The 22,736-nt window shown below is 30.9% G+C and overlaps 2 protein-coding genes across 2 annotated transcripts in view; one reads left to right on the forward strand and one right to left on the reverse strand.

Annotated features, from left to right (window-relative positions):
• The window catches only part of LOC107405133 (E3 ubiquitin-protein ligase SINA-like 10), a 134,291-nt gene that overhangs the window by 33,341 nt on the left and 78,214 nt on the right, over window positions 1-22,736 (forward strand). The window lies entirely within an intron of this gene.
• On the reverse strand, window positions 9,718-11,494 carry LOC107416242 (phospholipase A1-IIgamma). The gene is made up of 2 exons (XM_048472375.2): window positions 10,852-11,494; window positions 9,718-10,577 (listed from the first exon to the last, which is right to left on the reverse strand). Exons 1-2 carry the CDS (start codon window positions 11,410-11,412, stop codon window positions 9,957-9,959), a joined length of 1,182 nt encoding a protein of 393 aa, XP_048328332.2. The 5' UTR covers window positions 11,413-11,494; the 3' UTR covers window positions 9,718-9,956.

Genomic DNA, 22,736 nt, shown 5'->3' on the forward strand with positions numbered 1-22,736 from the left:
TTTTGACTCTCTATTGCTTTTTTTGCCTTGTTCCCTTTCACTCTTTGCCTCTCCTATTTATAGGCAGAGATCAATTCCATTTTCTTTTGGTTGATTCATTAATTAATTGTTTAATCATTTGTTAATAAAAAACATTGACACGACAACGTACGTACGTTTGCTAATTGATTGCTACAACGTTTTTTTATATTTACACGTTTTTTCATCATGCAATTCTCCTATAAGTGTTTTTAATTTACTAATTGTTAGGAAACTATAGTTTTTACAGGAAGCCAATCATATTTAAAGTTTGTACAATAAGGTTTGTCTCCTTATCTCATCTCATTTTATCCCTTTATATGCTTTACTTTATTATTATTATTATTATTTATTTATTGTCTTCAATTACTACATTTTAAATGAGATGGCATTGTATTATTAGTCAAAGAAAAATGGAGATACAAAAATAAGACAAAAAATATGGATCACGTCATAGTAAAGCTCCATCCTAATATTTAAAAAAGAAAAAGAAAAAGGAACACGTTATAGCAAAGCTCCATGAGAATAACATATATATAATAGCAAACGTCCGCCGCCTGTCTTTTCCATGATTACTAAACACTTACTTAATCTTAAAAATAATAAATAACCAATAATATTCGTGATTGTTGTTTATGAAACATCTTTTTCTTTTTCTTTTTTTATAAATCAGAAAACAATTTTTTTTTAAGTACATGACCAAGTTACAAGAGCTTAACTTTAAACGTTTTCCATTCATAATATACCACACAATTGTTTTATTTATTTATTCATTTATTATTTGGATCTTTTGATTACAACTTTAAAGGAAGGGGATAACTGTTAGATTTAAAGGTATGCCTTCAATGACTTTACAAGTGGGATAAATTTAGAAGTATATTTTTGGGGTCTTTAACCCATAATTTTTTCCTTTATTTATTTATTTATTTATTCCCCAAGTAAAATAATAAGCACAAGATAAATACTAGGCACAAGGCATAAATCCATCAAGGCCAATTGTAAATAGAAACACATCTATCACATTTATTTATCCCAATCTCCATATTATTGAGCTGAGCATTATTGGAGTACCCTTTGACAAGGCAGTACATCGGTATCAAACCGTATGATCACAAATAATTCTGCAAAAGTACGTCAATGCTTATGATCACAACCAAAAAAAAAAAAAAAAAAAAAAAAAAAAACATTATATTACAACTTTAAAACATTAACGGCATGTTTGATGCAAGTATAAAATCCTATATGGTATTATTTTAATGCAAAATAATGTTTGGCAAGAGGCAGTACGTTAGATAATGTGCATTAGCTAATCCTGGGCCCACCAATTTCAGGATTATATGCCTCATTGTCAGTACCGTGTTGCAAGTGGTACCAGCCAGTGTAAGCCCCACTGATGCCCTTTTTTGTTTGTTTCCTTATATATATATATATATAGCACGTATAAGGTCTCTGGTACGGTAGGCACGTGTAAGTGTTTTCAATACTAAAATATGTATATTCATGTATGTATATAAATAGGATTTTTTTTTTATAATTATTAAAGAATTAAAATTTAAAAAATGATTAGTTATGAATTTAGTAATATATTAAAATTATATTTTAAAAAATAAATTTTATTTAAATTAAATGATTAATAATTATAATTTTAAATCTCAATTTTAATATGATTTAATCAATAATTAAAAAAAAATATCATGTTAATTTTTATATTAAAAATTTTATTTAACCGTGACTATATGTATATATATATATATATATGTCCATTCTTGAATGGCATTAAGACTGGGATTTAATAATAATAACTATGATAAACTAATAATATTTTTGAATGTTGTTTATGGAACATCTTTTTAGTTTTTTAAAAATGATAAAACAAATCTTTTAAGTACATGAACAAGTTACAAGAGCTAGCTTAACTTTTAAAACGTTTTCCATTCATAACATACAACATAATTGTGTTATTTATTTGTTTATTTGTTTTGTTTTTGTGTTTTCAAATCCATATAATTTTTTTCGCTTTTTTTTTTTTCATGAATAATTATTATAAGCCCAAGATAAATTAGTAGGCCCAAAGTCATAAATTCATCAAGGCTAACTGTAAATAGAAACATATCCGTCACATTTATGTATGGAATTCTAACCCATTTTAACTTCTAGCAAGTTATAAGTAGCCCCGTGCTAACAGCTTTCCTCAAACAATTAGACAAATTCGAAAATTTCCACTTTTAATATCCAAACAATAAAAAATAAAAAAAAATTCTAATTAGCTTCTCTAAATAAAAAATTTTAAAAATCTAATTAGCTGCCATATATATAGATATCCTTTTAGCCCCGAAAAAAAAAAAAAAAAAAAAAAAAAAAGAGAACATTGTCCACTGCCTTTGTTTCGGTCAGAACCACCACGTCTTGTTCATTCTTATCCAATATCATTATATATGTGGCCACCAGATTGGCAAAATCTATCTTCTTGTGAAAAATTTCATGCAATTTATAAAACTTTATAAAAAAATAATGTAAGTTTAGCTATAAGAAAACGGTGAAAAATAAGAAAACTATAATAATTTAGTAAACATTTACAAAAAAGAATAATAATAATAATTTAACAATCAATATAATGTTAACCAGCAATTTGAAGACGCATGTTCTGTCGCAATTTGAAGACACATATTTTCAACCACTGTACTTTTTATTTATTAATTAACCACAACGCACTTTGAGTAAAAAATGATAGCAACTGAAAAATATACCCAATTTTGATGATGTAAACAACCTATTTGAACAGTAGCTAGGCGGTCAATTTCCTTTTCTAATAAGGATCAATCATTAATCTTTTGACAAACAGTGCGAAATCAATCATTTCAATAGAAACCCTTCCCATTTTTCCTTCCTAGTCTCTCATCTTTCTTTTCTCTTATTATTGAAGCCTTATATATATATATATATATATATATGTTCACAACCTTTAGAATCCAACGAAAACAAATTGACAGATTTTACAAAAAATTGTGGAAAAAAAATAATTCAAATGGATAATAATAATAATAAAAAACCCTAACATTTATTAATCAAACGCGATAAGAATTTTGAAGTTTGCTAAACTTAGACGGCCCTATTCTAAGAAGAAGAGGGTAGGCTGGTTGCTTTGTTTAGATTTTACACTTACAACCACGAACTTCTATACTAAATCAAGAACAACCGAATCCCAGTTATATGGAATTCCATATACATACATCCAAGTTAAGCTGCCAGAAGAACTGAGAAAACCAAGGGGAAGCAGATGAAAATCCTTTTGGAGGGAAACCTTCTTCACTCGGCTCGAAAATTCTCTGTCACTAGTTTATATAATACATTGAGTAGCTAGACTCTCATCAAAGTATTGTGATGGGTTTTCCAATAGGATTTTCCTTATTAAATAGCTAATTTTTCATCAAAATATTCTGATAGATTTTTCATTAGGATCTCTTTATTTAAATTTTTTAAAAATTGGGATTTAAAAATAAATTTAAAGTTTTATATGAATTCTGATAAGATTCAATTTACCATTTTAGAATTTTAGTATTTTACTTAACTTATATAAAATTTTAAATACATCTTTAATCTTAACCTTTAAAAAAATTCAACAGCAAATAAAAAAAGTTTTGATGGAAAATCCGCTATGATGTCTTGATAAGAAACTAAATGATATTTTAAAAGATTATAATTTAATTTAAGTGTTGATTATAAACCAGTAAATATCTGTCATAAAATTATATCTTTTATTTTATGGATATTTTTATAGTTATAATTTTAGAATATATCAAAGTTTGAAAAATCATAAGTTACCATTTAATTAATAAATTAAGACCTGTTTTATTGTATTTTTCTCTGCATATTATAGTATACATTTAATTTTCATATATACTTTTAGTTAATGTATTATAATAATTATAATCTTATTGAGAGGTAAAATTCATTATGTTCCTTTAGTTATGTGTTAATTTTCGGTTATAAAATTCTTTTATATATTGTTGAAGTTCTTTAAAAAAAATTTTACGCAAGCCACCTCTATTGTTGAATCATGGTTACGTATATGGTGATATGCTTTCTGGGTCATACGTTTATATATTTTTTTATCACAATTATAAGGGATCTCATTTAAAACATGTTTAGTATTAATCATAGTATTGTGTAAACTACACAAAACTTCTTTACATTATTTGAAACTTAAAAATAATCATTCCATATTATATAAAACTCCCTTTATATGCAAAAAATAAAATTATATAAAACTCCCTCAAATCCCTTAATTATTAAAAACTTATAAGTCAAACAAAAAAATAAAGGGAGAATTACCCTTAAAAAATAAAAATTTTAACATATAATATTACTTTTTTTAAAGAAAATTTATTATTACTTGAATGCCAATAATGAATAAATTCATTTAATTAATTAATATTGATATTCTTTAATATGTTTTATGAAGAAAATATTATTTTTAATATATTTTAACGAAAATATTATTTTTAAGAATATCATTTTTTTTTTTGTTAAATAATATTTATTTAATTGTGAAATTCATCCAACCCGATAACTATCCGACCCACTGCCCCATCTGTATTTTTCATTTTCCGGGTTTACCCCGCCCCGCCCCACCAGGTTACCCACCCCGGTTTTAAAGCTGTAGAGTCCCTGTTAAACTGCAAGGGTATTATTGTCATTTCATTCACAACCTCCTCCGAAAAAAGGTAAAATACATATATATATCATAAAGGATATGAAACTAGAAAAAAAAAATAATTTGCTTTCCTAATACAATGAAGAATGACGTATAACCTTGTCACTGCTTGTTAATTAATTTAGTCAAACTTCCACATTTTTCTCATTGCTAATTAATTATTCTAATCCTGTATTTGGCCCAAAGATTGGCAAAGCCTATCTTCATTCTGGAAAAGGTTTACATGCACCGAAAAAAACTTTACACTAAAATGATGAAAGTTAGCTATATGTGAAAATGGTGATAAACTTTATTTATTAAACAGTATATTATATATGTATGGAAACTATTTATTTCATGCTAATAAATGGGTTGGCAAGGCATTTGAATTTTTACCAAAAGGGCAAAGATATTCAAATACTACTATCATCTCAATCAGAAAGATTGGTTATAATTGTGAAACTATAAATATAGATTTAACAAAGACTAGTGTATCCGTTACTTGAGGTTGTAAGGTAGCCAACTTCATCCTTTTCAATATTTTTTATTTATTTAAAAAATATTTATCTTTGTAGAAACATTTTAATGGCAAACTTACTATTTGCTCATACAATGATTTCAAATTCAAATTCTTTGACCGGATCATCCAAAAATAATAATTTTCATCCAATCGTATTCAATTTTTCCTATGTTTTTACTTTTTTAAAGCATTTTTCCTTGAAAAAAATTGTTAAATTTCCATTTAATGGTATATGCAGACATTAAAGTGGCAAAAAGTTTCTAAGATAAATACCTAAATCTGAATTCCTCCGTCCCAAAATAAATTAAAAACCAGAAAAATAGAAGGTCTATCTATTAACTGCCCGTGCAAGATGAGAAGGTGAAATTAAATATTCTTATATAAAAAGAATAAAAGAAAAAAAGAAAGAAAGAAAAAAGAACATAAAAAGATAAATAACATAAAAAGATAAATGACTAAAAAAAAATAAATGAAAATACGAAATTAATCTTTCTTTCAATTTTGGAACAAAATAATGGAACGAGGGAAGGAGGGATCCAGTGTCCGGCGGCACAAGGGACAGAGGACCTCCAAAATGGGAACAAAATAATGAGCATTGTGAGATTTTGACGTGGTTTAATTTCTAGTGCTAAAACGAAATTAATTTTCATTTTAGCTTTGGCTTTAGTTTTTGGTATCTTTAAAAGGAAAGATACCTAAAGGATGATTAACGAATCTGTTGAGGCTTACAGTTTCCATACACATTGAGTGTTATTTTTCGGACTTCTGGCTGTGTAATGATGCCTTTTTCATTATGGCTACAGAAATACATAGATAATCTGTTTCTTACATTTGTTTTTGTATTTTTTTCAGGTGTGTGTAAATTGTTTTGTGCCAATGATTAATTAGGCTATGTTTCAATTTATCCAATATTTGAGATTAAAATTTTCATATAAGGTACACAAAGAGGGACAAGAGAGGAGGTGGAACAGGGAGAGAGGATTTCTTAGGATTATGTTTTCTCTGCCTGTAATTGATGCTTTTGCAGCTATGATTGCAATATTCTTTTCTCAAACTGTTTTGCTGCTTGTGGGTGGTGATGAGAAATTTCTAAGAGCTAGAAATCTTGGTTAAATTCCAAAATACCCTTTTCAAATGTGGAATTTTATTTACATCTTAAAATAACTGGCTTTTATCCTGGTATTATAATTACCAAATGTGTAAACCTGGAGAATTTATAACTTCAATTTTTATTTCTTAACCCCCCTCATAAAGCATATAGTATAGAGTTTTGATGTGAAGCACAGCTAATGTTGGGTCATGAGTCATGCTATGGCTGCTCATGGGCTACCTTACAACGAGTTTGTTGTGTGGCAACTGGCAACCCATTGACCACTATAACTGGGTTTATGCATGCTGAACATGTATGTACATGCTATATATTTATGTATATCTACGAATGTAGTCTGATAACTTTCTTTGTTGGTGCATGGCTACTTAGTATGAGAATGGGCACGTAGCTTGCTCTTCTTGCTGGTGCAACATTAAAAAGAAATGCCCCTCTGCTCGTGGCCTATTGGCCATAACCGTTGCCGGGCTAAATATAGAGAAGGTTTTGGAAGCAGTTAGAATATCATGCTCAAACACAAAGCATGGATGCAAAGAATTAGTGAGGTGCAGTGAGAAAAAAAGCCATGAGAGTACATGCATACGCTTACGTTGTTTCATGCCCCCATCCTGGTTGCAATGTTGTCTCGTGAGCTTGGAACTTATGCCAGCACTTCCGCACTTCCAGTACTTAAATGCACTTTTAATGTTACATTACGTGCTAATGAGAGATTTCAGATTCTTCAAGAACAGGATGAGGGTGTCATTTTAATACTCAACGATAGCTCTGAACTTCTTGGGAGCTTATTGACGGTTAGTTGGATGTGGCACTGCTCGTTCAGTGGGTTCTTCTATGATATCGTTCAAAAACCCAGGGAAACTCTCTTCGATTACAAATCTTGCACGTAATGTACTAAGAGACGGTCTAATAGCATCATATTTGTGCCAATGTTATGGATCTGAATTATAAAAAGCATATATTAAAGTTTTTTTTTTTTTTTAAATTGTAAAAATATTAATGTCCTTTTACACTATCATATAGAAGTGAAATTTTTTTTTTTGAATCAAGATTAACTACGTAGAGAGTATCTTAAAAATATTAGAAATCTCATGACATAATTTGGTATAGAAGGAAAATAATTCCAAATAGAAGTAGATCTTAGAGGTCTATATGATATTAATCCTTAACATATCTTTTGACAAGCAACTTAGAAGTCAATCACTTCAAGAAAATTTACATTTGTTTTTTTTATTTTTAGTGAAATTGTTCAGTTTGGAATACAGAATCTCTTGGATCTCTAATTCTGATACCATATTGAAATACCATTTATTCCAAAAACTAAAACTGATTCCGGCTTTCATTTCATTTATATTTTTCTCTAACAGATTTCCTTTCTAATTACTCACTTTCTTTTCTCATTTAATTGAAGCTATATGTGTCAATAACCTTCGAAATCCAACCAAAACTGATTGATGGATTTGACAAAAAATTGAGAAACAAAAATTCTATTGGATAAAAAGAAATAATAATAATAATAATAATATTTCTAATCAAACAGTGAGAAATTTGAAGGTAGCTAAATTTAGAAGGCCCTATATTAATTTAAGAAGGTGAGAGTGGGGTGGTTGCTTTCTATACTAAATTAAGAACACCAAATCCCAGTTGTATGGAATTCTATATACATACATCCAAGTTGAGCTACTGAAATTATTGTTTTTTTCTTTTCCGGGAAAAAAAGGACAAGCCTTTGGTATAAAGTGAACAAAGACATGAAAAGGAAAAAAAAAAAAAAATGAAAAAAATAAAGAAAGAAAAAGAAAAAGACAAAATATAATTAATCTTAAGAAAAAGAAATTTCATTTAATCTTTCTTTCAAATTTGGAACAAAATAATGGAAGAAGTAAATGCGTTTAAGAGTGTCCTGCGACGCAAGACACAGAGGACCTCTCTGCATCTGCATCTACCTCTACTACTAATGGAGCCGGAATCACCATTGGAAAAAATCCAAGCACCTCAACCCTTACCTGAAACTGTTGACGAGCACGAAGAAGAACTAAAAAAGGAAGGGGAAAACGAAGAAGAAGACCTGGAAGAATACGAAGGAGGTGAAGAGGAAGAAGAAGAAGAGATGGGTATGGTGAAGAAGAGGAAGAAGAACGAGACCCAGAAGAGGAAATTGAAGAGACTGATCAACAACCCAGATCTGCATCAATCAGAGTCGTTACCCGGCCCAGTTCTTCATCTAACTCCAATGGATTATCTTCAGCTGGTAACCAGGATCCATTTTCAAAACCGTGACCGACCCAGATGTCCTTCATTGCTCTATTTGCTATGAGCCATCGACGATTTCCGTCTTCCAGGTTCGTTATTCTCCCCATAGTTTTTTATTTTTTTATTTTTATTTTATTTTTGGTCCTAGTTTGAAACTTTATGGGCATTTTCTGATTGATTTGCGATTTTCATTTCTTGTTCCTATGGGGTTTTAAATGCTGTTCTGTTTTGAATTGGAAGCTTTTGATATCAAAATTGATAATTTTAGAATTTCATGTAGTTTATTTTGTAGTGGTAAGCTGGGCAAATTAATTGTTTGTTTGGTTTTTGTGTTTGGAAAATGAGAAAATTTCTCATCTAGTTTGTCCAATGCTAATAAATGCATTAAACCTTTCAACTCAAACTGGTAGGAGGAAAAAAAAAAAAAAAAGAAAAAAGAAAAAAAAAAAAAAAAAAAAGAAAAACTAGTTGCAATATAAGCAATTTGGAATTTGGCCTTATTGAATCATTATTTGCGTGGCATCGATCCCTTCTAGCTACCCAACCGTGTGGCAAAGTCAAAAATCAAATTTCTACATCCAAAACAAAACTAGTTGCACCAAACCTTGCGGTTGTGTATATTTACTCAAATATATATATATATATATATATATATATATATATATATATGTATACACACTACAACAAAAGCAACATATAACATGTTATTAATCTGGTTAAACGCTTTTAACAACAAGCTTATAAATTTTAGCACAGAAAAAAAAAAGGTTATAAAAGCTATTGTTTTAAATTGTTGTTAACAACAAACAATATTGAATGTTAATGTTATCCCATATTGTAAAATCTAAATTTTGTTGAAGTGATGCTCTAAAATTTTTAGGTAACGAGAACTTATATATATACATATTTACATATAATATTTACTTTCTTTAATATTGGAATTCTTGCATGACTTTTCTCACAGTAGCTATGGACCATATTGAAGTAAATAATTAAGTACTTGGGGACTAAAATAATTAATAAAAAATGGAATATTAATTAAAATTGCACCTTACAGTTATAATATAGAAGACAAGGTTTTTATTGAAAACAAACCACACATATTAAGTTACAAAAGAAAACCCAATCTGCTATAAACCCAAAGCAGAGGACCAAATTTATTGAAAACAAACAACAAAACCACAAATACATATAAGCTTCAACAAATTAAGTGGCATTGCCAAAACTTATTTTTATTTTAAATTGAGAGACAATATCCAAGCCCCAAACCAAGCTAGCATTGGCTTATATTATTCAAACGAGGACGACCCAGAAGTATTATAAGTAGTTCAAATCAAGCGGGCAATGATCGATTATATATTGATTAATTATATATAATCATCTTCTTCAGCTATGTCACGGTCGTTGAGCACCCACTTTCCATCATCCATTTGAACCATAGATTTGTTTTCCTTGACCCACCAATTGGCAACAAAATTATATTCATCTTTTACTTCATCCGTCTGTTTGTTCACCCATGCAATATCCCTATCAACTACCAACTCATTTTTTCCATCAACCTCCTTTGGTCCTGCAACTCCATGCAAGTAGATCTCCAACTCATGAACCTTTAAATTTATAATATGGCTTTTCAAGTATGGTGATGTGGTAGTGTCGATGATCAACTCTTTTCCTACATGAACGTAGTCATCACCGGGTGGCAAGTCCGGGACTTTGTCCTTCTCATTTCTAACCCGCAAGACGTGAAGATTTTCGAGTCCAGAAAAAAGGTCGCTGAAACCTTGGTCTCCAAGACGAGGGCTTGCAAACACAATTGCTGTGACTGGACACACCTTGTCTTCAGTGGTGGTTGGCTTGTTAAATCCGTTGAAGACGATATCAGTTGCATTCAGAATTGCAAGTGCACCACCCATGCTGTGGCCTGTCACTGTAATGCTGATTTCCTCCTCCTTATATTCCTCTATCAATTTGCTGACCGCCTCTCGAACCTTTTGAATCATCAATTCAGAGAACGAAAATCATTTCTTATTTAATCATAACATATTTATCATTAGTGCCTGGTTGAATCAAGAACCTAGGAAAACCAGTTATCTGGACTATCTCAGAAAGACAAATGACATAATATTGAAGACTTATGAGTTGTTCCAAATGAAATTTTGTTCACGATTCTTACATAAGAAACTTAAGTTTTATATATATATATATATATATACATATAATATCTAACAAGTACTGTAGGGGCATATAAGTATGTAGATATACCTGGTCTTGGGAGCTAGTTGAATTGTACGTAGACCCAGATTCAGCTGTAGTATAGTATGAATACCAACCATGGTGAATCTTAGCATTATTATCTGATCCAAATATAGTTGGAGCTGAAACTAAATCGATTTTTTTATCGATGGTCAATTCTGCTTTTCGAATGGTTCCCCTCCATGAAATTAAAATGTCCCTCCTTCCTAAAACCTCACTTCCTTGATCAGTAGAAACAGCAACAAAACCGATCCAATTTGAATTCTCTGCAATTCCCTTTGGATCGTTCTCGGCTATTCCAGATGTTGATGCATAGATGTATCTCTTAACAATGTATTTGAATGGATTTCCAAGCTCCAAACCAACCTTGGAGAACAAAGTTGACTTTGGATAGCGAGGGAGTCCAACATTCTCGGATTTCACCTCTCCGATGAAGGCGGCCTCGGCAGCTTCGGCTCTTTCACCGTAATGAATAATGTATCGCCGAAGATCGTAGTCGAGAGGGTCTAAGAGACCCTCCCAATCATTCTCACCACTTAGAGCCCTCCATCTACTTGCTATGCTCTCCATTATATCACTCTTCTCTTACTGAATTTTATTTATTTATTTTTTTTCGATTCTCTAGTGCTCTTTTGCCTTGTTCCCTTTCACTCTTTGGCTCTCCTATTTATAGGCAAGAGATCATCGATTCCATTTTCTTTTGGTTAGTTAATTATTTAATTGTTTAGCCTTGGTTAAAAAACTTTGACACGGCATCTTACGATCTCGATGTTATCCCTTTTGCTACGTACATACATTTGCTAATTAATTAATTACTACAACGTGTTTTCATATTTACACGTTTATTCATCATGCAATACCTCCAAGTGAGGAAGCTTTAGCTTTTATAGAATGTCCGTATAGGTCATGCAGTTAAGATGGACAAATTGTGTTGATAACAAAACAAAAGTTGTGCCAAAAGTTTAACAATAAAAATGAATTAATGTTCGCTTGCGAGTTGGTGCAATGGCTTTGGTTTATGAATAATGTGATATTTCTTCAATTCTACCTTGGAATTTTACTATTTATGTGACGAGCATTAGTAGGATCCATATTAAAATGATAAATATTAATTGGATGCATTTACTTATTCATTAGTATTTTATATTAAAAATTTAATATAAAAGAGTGAATATTTTAAATTGTCATATACGTTTTATTATTGTTCCATCACAAATAGTGAAAAATAATATTTTTGAAAAGTAAGTTTTATAAAATAATATTATATACGAAATTGATAGTTGGAGGGATAGGATCTCACCCATCATCTTATCTCATGTTATTCCCTTGTATGCTTACTTTATTATTAATATTATTATTATTTTTAGTATTATTATTTTAAAGCATATATCACTGCAACAAATCTTAGATTTAACAATATGGGATAACAACATTCAATATTGTTTGTTGTTTAGTAACAATTTAAAACAATAGTTCTTGTACGCTTGTTGTTAAGAGCTTCTAACCACATTAATAACATGTTAAATGTTGTTTTTGTTGTAATACATATATAATTATTATGTATTTATTTTTTGTTTGTAATTATTATTTTTAAATGGGATGACAATAATTATTGGTTGGATAGAAATGAAGATACAAAAATAAGATAAAAAAACATGGATCACGTTATAGTACACATCCACCTTAGTATCAAAATAATAATAGAACACGTCCACAAAAGTGTAAAATGTTGAAATATATAACAAAAGCTAGCTTAACTTTTAAAACGTTTTCCATTCATAACATACAACATAATTGTGTTATTTATTTGTTTATTTGTTTTGTTTTTGTGTTTTCAAATCCATATATATTTTTTTTCGCTTTTTTTTTTCATGAATAATTATTGTAAGCCCAAGATAAATTAGTAGGCCCAAAGGCATAAATTCATCAAGGCTAACTGTAAATAGAAACATATCCGTCACATTTTATGTATGGAATTCTAACCCATTTTAACTTCTAGCAAGTATTAAGTAGCCCTGTGCTAACAGCTTTCCTCAAACAATTAGCCAAATTCGAAAATTTCCACTTTTAATATCCAAACAATAAAAAAAAAAAAATTATAATTAGCTTCTCTAAATAAAAAATTAAAAAAATCTAATTAGCTGCCATATATGTAGATATCCTTTTAGCCCAAAAAAAAAAAAAAAAAAAAAAAAAAAAAAGAACATTGTCCACTGCCTTTGTTTCGGTCAGAACCACCACGTCTTGTTCATTCTTATCCAATATCATTATATATGTGGCCGATCGCTGCTTAGCAGTTGACGTCCTCGACTTTCATCAGTACAAGAAGGCGGACATTTATCCTGTAAGTCGGAGTTGCTACCGATACTGCAGTGGTAGCTCGGATGGTTTCCGGTGGCCATTCCCGTTTAAAACGGTAGAGCACAGATTGGCAAAATCTATCTTCTTGTGAAAAATTTCATGCAATTTATAAAACTTTATACCAAAATGATGTAAGTTTAGCTATAAGAAAACGGTGAAAAATAAGAAAACTATAATAATTTAGTAAACATTCCAAAAAAGAATAATAATAATAATTTAACAATCAATATAATTTTAACCAGCAATTTGAAGACGCATGTTCTGTGAATTAAAGTCTCTTTCGCAATTTGCAGACGCATGTTTTGTGAATTAAAGTCTCTTTCGCAATTTGAAGACACATGTTTTCAACCACTATACTTTTTATTTATTAATTAACCACAACGCACTTTGAATAAAAAATGATAGCAACTGAAAAATATACCCAATTTTGATAATGTAAACAACCTATTTGAGCAGTAGCTAGGCGGTCAATTTCCTTTTCTAATAAGGATCAATCATTAATCTTTTGACAAACAATGTGAAATCAATCACTTCAATAGAAACCCTTCCCATTTTTCCTTCCTAGTCTCTCATCTTTCTTTTCTCTTACTATTGAAGCCATATATATATATATATATATATATATATGTTCACAACCTTTAGAATCCAACGAAAACAAATTGACAGATTTTACAAAAAATTGTGGGAAAAAAAAATTCAAATGGATAATAATAATAATAAAAAACCCTAACATTTATTAATCAAACGCGATAAGAATTTTGAAGTTTGCTAAACTTAGAAGGCCCTATTCTAAGAAGAAGAGGGTAGGCTGGTTGCTTTGTTTGGATTTTACACTTACAACCACGAACTTCTATACTAAATCAAGAACAACCGAATCCCAGTTATATGGAATTCCATATACATACATCCAAGTTAAGCTGCCAGAAGAACTGAGAAAACCAAGGGGAAGCAGATGAAAATCCTTTTGGAGGGAAACCTTCTTCACCCGGCTCGAAAATTCTCTGTCACTAGTTTATATAATACATTGAGTAGCTAGTCTTTCATCAAGGTATTGTGATGGGTTTTCCAATAGGATTTTCCTTATTAAGTAGCTAATTTTTCATCAAAATGTTCTGATAGATTTTTTATTAGGATCTCTTTATCGGATTTTAATTTTTTTAAAAATTGGGATTTAAAAATAAATTTAAACTTTATATGAATCCTGATAAGATTCAATTTGCCATTTTAGAATTGAATTTTAGTATTTTACTTAACTTATATAAAATTTCAAATACATTTTTAAATCTTAATCTTTAAAAAATTCAACAGCAAATAAAAAAAGTTTTAATGGAAAATCCACTATGATGTTCTAATAAGAAACTAATATTTTAAGAGATTATAATTTAATTTAAGTGTTGATTATAAATCAGTAAATATCTGTCATAAAATTATATATTTTATTTCATGGATATTTTTATTTGGAATAGTTATAATTTTAGAATATATCAAAGTTTGAAAAATCATAAGTTACCGTTTAATTAATAAATTAAGTACTGTTTTATTGTATTTTTCTCTGTATATTATAGTATACATTTAATTTTCATATATACTTTTAGTTAACGTATTATAATAATTATAATCTTATTGAGACGTAAAATTCATTATGTTCCTTTAGCTAGATTATAAGAGGTAAAATTCATTATGTTCCTTTAGTTATGTGTTGATTTTCGGTTATAAAATTCTTGTATATATTGTTGAAGTTCTTTAAAAAAAAGTTTACGCAAGCCACCTCTATTGTTGAATCATGTTTACGTATATGGTGATATGCTTTCCGGGTCATACATTTATATATTTTTTTATCACAATTATAAGGGATCTCATTTAAAACATGTTTAGTATTAATCATAGTATTGTGTAAACGACACAAAACTTCTTTAAATTATTTGAAACTTAAAAATAATCCTTCCATATTATATAAAATCCCCTTTATATACAAAAAATAAAATTATATAAAACTCCCTCAAATCCCTTAAATTATTAAAAACTTACAAGTCAAACAAAAAAATAAAGGGAAAATTACCCTTAAAAAATAAAAATTTTAACATATAATATTACTTTTTTTAAAGAAAATTTAATATTACTTGAATGCCAATAATGAATAAATTCATTTAATTAATTAATATTGATATTCTTTAATATGTTTTATGAAAAAAATATTATTTTTAATATATTTTAACGAAAATATTATTTTTAAGAATATCATTTTTTTTGTTAAATAATATTTATTTAATTGTTAAATTCATCCAACCTGATAACTATCCGACCCACTGCCCCATCTGTATTTTTCATTTTCCGGGTTTACCCTGCCCCGCCCTACTAGGTTACCCGCCCCGGTTTTAAAGCTGTAGAGTCCCTGTTAAACAGCAAGGGTATTATTGTCATTTCATTCACAACCTCCTCCGAAAACAGGAAAAATACATATATATATATATATATATATATATATATATATATCATAAAGGATATGAAACTAGAAAAAACAAAAAAAAAAAATTGCTTTCCTAATACAATGAAGAATGACGTATAACCTTGTCACTGCTTGTTAATTAATTTAGTCAAAATTCCACACTTTTCTCATTGCTAATTAATTATTCTAATCCTTTATTTGGCCCAAAGATTTTGGCAAAGCCTGTCTTCATTCTGGAAAAGGTTTACATGCACCGAAAAAAACTTTACACTAAAATGATGAAAGTTAGTTATTTATGAAAATGGTGATAAACTTTATTTATTAAACAATATATTATATATGCATGGAAACTATTTATTTCATGCTAATAAATGGGTTGGAAAGGCATTTGAATTCTTACCAAAAGGGCAAAGATATTCAAATACTACTATCATCTCAATCAGAAAGATTGGTTATAATTGTGAAACTATAAATATAGATTTAACAAAGACTAGTGTATCCGTTACTTGAGGTTGTAAGGTAGCCAACTTCATCCTTTTCAATATTTTTTATTTATTTAAAAAATATTTATCTTTGTAGAAACGTTTTAATGGCAAACTTACTATTTGCTCATACAATGATTACAAATTCAAATTCTTTGACCGGATCATCCAAAAATAATAATTTTCATCCAATCGTATTCAATTTTCCCCATGTTTTTACTTTTTTAAAGCATTTTTCCTTAAAAAAATTGTTAAATTTCCATTTAATGGTATATGCAGACATTAAAGTGGCAAAAAGTTTCTAAGATAAATACCTAAATCTGAATTCCTCCGTCCCAAAATAAATTAAAAACCAGAAAAATAGAAGGTCTATCTATTAACTGCCCGTGCAAGATGAGAAGGTGAAACTAAATATTCTTATATAAAAAGAGTAAAAGAAAAAAAGAAAGAAAAAAAAAAGAACATAAAAAGATAAATGACTAAAAAAAAAAATAAATGAAAATACGAAATTAATCTTTCTTTCAATTTTGGAACAAAATAATGGAACGAGGGAAGGAGGGATCCAGTGTCCGACGGCACAAGGGACAGAGGACCTCCAAAATGGGAACAAAATAATGAGAATTGTGAGATTTTGACGTGGTTTAATTTCTAGTGCTAAAACGAAATTAATTTTCATTTTAGTTTTTGTCAGGACCCGTCTAGAGTTCTTCCCCGAAACCTTAGACAAGCCCTGATCCCAGGAAAATACCACCGAACCTTCCAACGAAAAATCCGGCAGCACCTCCCCTAAAGGTAGGACTAACCAAAAATTTCCTGCACTGAAAACACACTTCTATAAACATCCCATTTTCCTCCCACATTACTACAAGTTGATTCCACAAATTTACAACACTTCAAAGAATAACAGCAACTCAGTGCATAAATAATACATAAATGTCCAATACAGTATACAGAGTATTAAACAAATAAATATGAAATTAATACAATGACCGACAAAGAAGTAATACAGGATGGAGAGGAAAAAGGAAAGGAGATGCTCCTTGGACTTCCGGCAATAAACTGAGACGTCGGGTTCGCCCCGAATGATCGACGTCACCCAACCTGGACCTAGGGGAACGGTATTTAAAAATATGAGATGCTAATTATCTCAGTGAGTGACCCTATCTACTGTACAATTATAATACCACGATAATTAAGTAGATAAATAATAATTAATTGGAAATAATAATTTCTCTCAAAACCCTTACAATTCTCTCGGTTGGAAAAGTTTCCCTTTTTAAAAGATTTTCACAAAACCCTTTATTCGTAATCCCCAAAAACCAAGACATCAATTTATCAATTAAATATCAAATAAAACATAATAAGTCAAGCATCCAATATTTATAATTAAAAGAAATTAATTTATTTAATAATTAAGTAAAGGAAAAATTAAACCAATTTAAAATCACCATTCAATTAAATAATAAAAACAGCATTAATCATATTCTTAATTCCAATGCAATTTCAAAATATTTATTTTAAAATCCCAGTTCTGAAAATCATTTGATGCACCCACTATATACCAGTGGCGTCAACAGTACCCAGCGTCCCAAGGTACCTCCAGACAAGAGGTTAAGAGAGAAACCGGCATACGGTCGCGTGGCGTCCCACCGCGCCGCTGCTAACAGGTGTGCCAGCCATGGAGGGGTGGCCTACCCTCATCCGATGGCAACCACAGGACAACCCCATAAAATCACCTACGCGCTACTCACACCCACCCGCGCTAATCACATCCGTGTGCACATTAATCATATCACATATAAACAAAACACCAGTACGTGTACGGTGCATCTAAAAATCATAAATCAATACATCTCAAAATTTCAAATTTTTCATAAATATACCGGGTTTATTCCATCCAATTAAACCCGTAAATTCTCCACAATTTCTTTATAATCAACGTCATAAGTTCCATGAATTTCAAATCCACCATGTCCCAAATCCATCAATTTAAATATTCCAATTTTTTCCAATAGCATAAATAATTCTTGAAATATAATAAATTAAATCACATAATATTCCATGGGCATACTTTATAAAAATTGAAGTTACCAACATAAACAAATATTTTCCTTGAAATATTTGAAAATCAAATCATGCCCAAAATAATGTTAAAACCACAAGAATTTCATATATAATTAAATTCCAAAAATTCTCAACACTATAAAATAATTTTCACATGGCATAAATTTATATAATGCATATTTTCTTTAATCAAAATAATTTCACCAATAATTTTCACAATAAATCAATTAAATATTTGACACATAGAATATAAATTTCAAATATTCAATTCACACCAAATATTCACAATTTTAATTCCCGAAATTAATTTGAAGGTGGGTCACTCACCTGGAGCACGCAATTAATCCAAGATTCACCATGGGATCAATTCCACGACTCACCCGTGCTCCTAGAACACAATTCACACACAGTCAAATAAAATAATATTTTATTAGGGTAAATAATATCTGGTACCCGGGGGGTTAAACACAAACGTTAACCAAAATTGTCAAATAATATACTGAATCGAAGCTTGTGGAACGAGGATCGCATTACCGGTCTCCATTGACCCCAATTCTGCCGGTGGTGGCCGGAATTTGGCCGGAAAGCTTCTGCCAGTTTTGATCTCCTTGTATCTCGCAAACCGCATCGAATTTTGAAAATTGGAGGCCATATTTGAACTCAGAGGACTCAAAATAGGGGGAGAGGGGTGGCGATTTGGACTGGATTGGCCGGAAAAAACAAGAAAAGAGGAGAGAGAAAATTTTTCTGCCGGCGGCTTCTCCGGCCCGATCTGGGCGTGTCCGGCGGCCGGTGACCGTGAAATTTTACGGTCGAGCTCGCCTCCTCCCTCCGCTCATCACTGGCTGGCGTGTGTAGGCAATGGGTGGCCGGAATTAAAAAATACGATGAGGCCGAGAGGGAGAAAGGAAAGGAAAGGAGGAAGAAAAGAAGAAGAAGAAGAAGGAGAAGAAGAACAGGAACGGCCCCGTGGCCTTTTTTCCCACGTGGGGAAAAGAAAAAAAAAGAAAAAATAGAAAAGAAAAAGAAATAAAGGAGATAAGATAAAATAAAAATAATTAAACAATATTTAAAATAATATTATACATAAAATAACAATAAAATAATTTGGTATTAAGCATGGTTGACATGTGGCATCTCAACATGGTGACACATGATCACATTTATTAAGTCACACGTAACACATCGTTACACGTTTAAAAATAATATTAAAATAATACAGTATTTGAAAAACTCTACAGGTCCATAACTTTTAAACCACATGTCCAAATCGGACGTGCCGCTAGTCTACGGACTCGTATCGACGAGTACTTCATAACCATGCATAAGTCAAAGCTCAACTTTGCATGAATAAAAAGTCAACTCCGGCACCCTTGGACAATTTGGACCCTAACTTGTTTTGCTCATAACTTTCAAACCGTAGCTCCGTTTTCAACGTGCTACTAGTCTACGAACTCGTGCCCATGTGTACTTCGTAATGGTACCTCAGTCAACCTAGAATTCCAACCGGAACAAAAAATCAACTTTTGACCCCTTCGATCAACGGTAAAGTCAAAGTCAACGGTCAACGGTCAAAGTTGAAAATTTTCCGTTGTACTTTGGGACGGGATGTTACAGTTTTGGCTTTAGTTTTTGGTATCTTTAAAAGGAAAGGTACCTAAAGGATGATTAACGAATCTGTTGAGGCTTACGGTTTCCATACACATTGAGTGTTATTTTTCGGACTTCTGGCTGTGTAATGATGCCTTTTTCATTATGGCTACAGAAATACCTAGATAATCTGTTTCTTACATTTGTTTTCGTATTTTTTTCAGGTGTGTGTAAATTGTTTTGTGCCAATGATTAATTAGGCTATGTTTCAATTTATCCAATATTTGAGATTAAAATTTTCATATAAGGTACACAAAGAGGGACAAGAGAGGAGGTGGAACAGGGAGAGAGGATTTCTTAGGATTATGTTATCTCTGCCTGTAATTGATGCTTTTGCAGCTATGAATGCAATATTCTTTTCTCAAGCTGTTTTGCTGCTTGTGGGTGGTGATGAGATATTTCTAAGAGCTAGAGATCTTGGTTAAATTCCAAAATACCCTTTTCAAATGTGGAATTTTATTTACATCTTAAAATAACTGGATTTTATCCTGGTATTATAATTACCAAATGTGTAAACCTGGAGAATTTATAACTTCAATTTTTATTTCTTAACCCCCATCATAAAGCATATAGTATAGAGTTTTGATGTGAAGCACAGCTAGTGTTGGGTCATGAGTCATGCTATGGCTGCTCATGGGCTACCTTACAACGAGTTTGTTGTGTGGCAACTGGCAACCCATTGACCAGTATAACTGGGTTTATGCATGCTGAACATGTATGTACATGCTATATATTTATGTATATCTACGAATGTAGTCTGATAACTTTCTTTGTTGGTGCATGGCTACTTAGTATGAGAATGGGCACGTAGCTTGCTCTTCTTGCTGGTGCAACATTAAAAAGAAATGCCCCTCTGCTCGTGGCCTATTGGCCATAACCGTTGCCGGGCTAAATATAGAGAAGGTTTTGGAAGCAGTTAGAATATCATGCTCAAACACAAAGCATGGATGCAAAGAATTAGTGAGGTGCAGTGAGAAAAAAAGCCATGAGAGTACATGCATACGCTTACGTTGTTTCATGCCCCCATCCTGGTTGCAATGTTGTCTCGTGAGCTTGGAACTTATGCCAGCACTTCCGCACTTCCAGTACTTAACCGCACTTTTAATGTTACATTACGTGCTAATGAGAGATTTCAGATTCTTCAAGAACAGGATGAGGGTGTCATTTTAATACTCAACGATAGCTCTGAACTTCTTAGGAGCTTATTGATGGTTAGTTGGATGTGGCACTGCTCGTTCAGTGGGTTCTTCTATGATATCGTTAAAAAACCCAGGGAAACTCTCTTCGATTACAAATCTTGCACGTAATGTACTAAGAGACGGTCTAATAGCATCATATTTGTGCCAATGTTATGGATCTGAATTATAAAAAGCATATATTAAAGTTTTTTTTTTTTTTTAAATTGTAAGAATATTAATGTCCTTTTACACTATCATATAGAAGTGAAATTTTTTTTTTTGAATCAAGATTAACTATGTAGAGAGTATCTTAAAAATATTAGAAATCTCATGACATAATTTGGTATAGAAGGAAAATAATTCCAAATAGAAGTAGACCTTAGAGGTCTATATGATATTAATCCTTACCATATCTTTTGACAAGCAACTTAGAAGTCAATTACTTCAAGAAAATTTACATTTGTTTTTTTTTTATTTTTAGTGAAATTGTTCAGTTTTGAATACAGAATCTCTTGGATCTCTGGTTCTGATACCATATTGAAATACCACTTATTCCAAAAGCTGAAGCTGATACCGGCTTTCATTTCATTTATATTTTTCTCTAACAGATGTCCTTTCTAATTACTCACTTTCTTTTCTCATTTAGTTGAAGCTATATGTCAATGATCTTCGAAATCCAACCAAAACAGATTGACGGATTTGACAAAAAATTGAGAAACAAAAATTCTATTGGATAAAAATAATAATAATAATAATAATAATATTTCTAATCAAACAGTGAGAAATTTGAAGGTAGCTAAATTTAGAAGGCCCATATTAATTTAAGAAGGTGAGAGTGGGGTGGTTGCTTTCTATACTAAATCAAGAACACCAAATCCCAGTTGTATGGAATTCTATATACATACATCCAAGTTGAGCTACTGAAATTATTATTTTTTTCTTTTCCGGGAAAAAAAGGACAAGCCTTTGGTATAAAGTGAACAAAGACATGAAAAGGAAAAAAATAAAAAATAAATGAAAAAAATAAAAAAAGAAAAAGAAAAAGACAAAATAAAATTAATCTTAAGAAAAAGAAATTTCATTTAATCTTTCTTTCAAATTTGGAACAAAATAATGGAAGAAGTAAATGCGTTTAAGAGTGTCCTGCGACGCAAGACACAGAGGGCCTCTCTGCATCTGCATCTACCTCTACTACTAATGGAGCCGGAATCACCATTGGAAAAAACCAAGCACCTCAACCCTTACCTGAAACTGTTGACGAGCACGAAGAAGAACTAAAAAAGGAAGGGGAAAACGAAGAAGAAGACCTGGACGAATAAGAAGGAGGTGAAGAGGAAGAAGAAGAAGAAGAAGATGGGTATGGTGAAGAAGAGGAAGAAGAACGAGACCCAGAAGAGCAAATTGAAGAGACTGATCAACAACCCAGATCTGCCTCAATCAGAGTCGTTACCCGGCCCAGTTCTTCATCTAACTCCAATGGATTATTTTCAGCTGGTAACCAGGATGCCTCCATTTTCAAAACCGTGACCGACCCAGATGTCCTTCATTGCTCTATTTGCTATGAGCCATCGACGATTCCCGTCTTCCAGGTTCGTTATTCTCCCCATAGTTTTTTATTTTTTTATTTTTATTTTATTTTTGGTCCTAGTTTGAAACTTTATGGGCATTTTCTGATCGATTTTCGATTTTCATTTCTTGTTCCTATGGGGTTTT

Source organism: Ziziphus jujuba, chromosome 4 (assembly GCF_031755915.1).
Source record: "Ziziphus jujuba cultivar Dongzao chromosome 4, ASM3175591v1".
Classification (NCBI taxonomy): Eukaryota; Viridiplantae; Streptophyta; class Magnoliopsida; order Rosales; family Rhamnaceae; genus Ziziphus; species Ziziphus jujuba.

Excerpts from the sequence above, each read along its gene's own strand:
- LOC107416242 (XM_048472375.2), bottom strand. The coding sequence starts at position 11,412 with ATGGAGAGCATAGCAAGTAGATGGAGGGCTCTAAGTGGTGAGAATGAT. Across the intron at positions 10,578-10,851 it reads CAACTAGCTCCCAAGACCAG|GTTCGAGAGGCGGTCAGCAA; the intron begins GTATATCTACAT and ends ATGATTCAAAAG.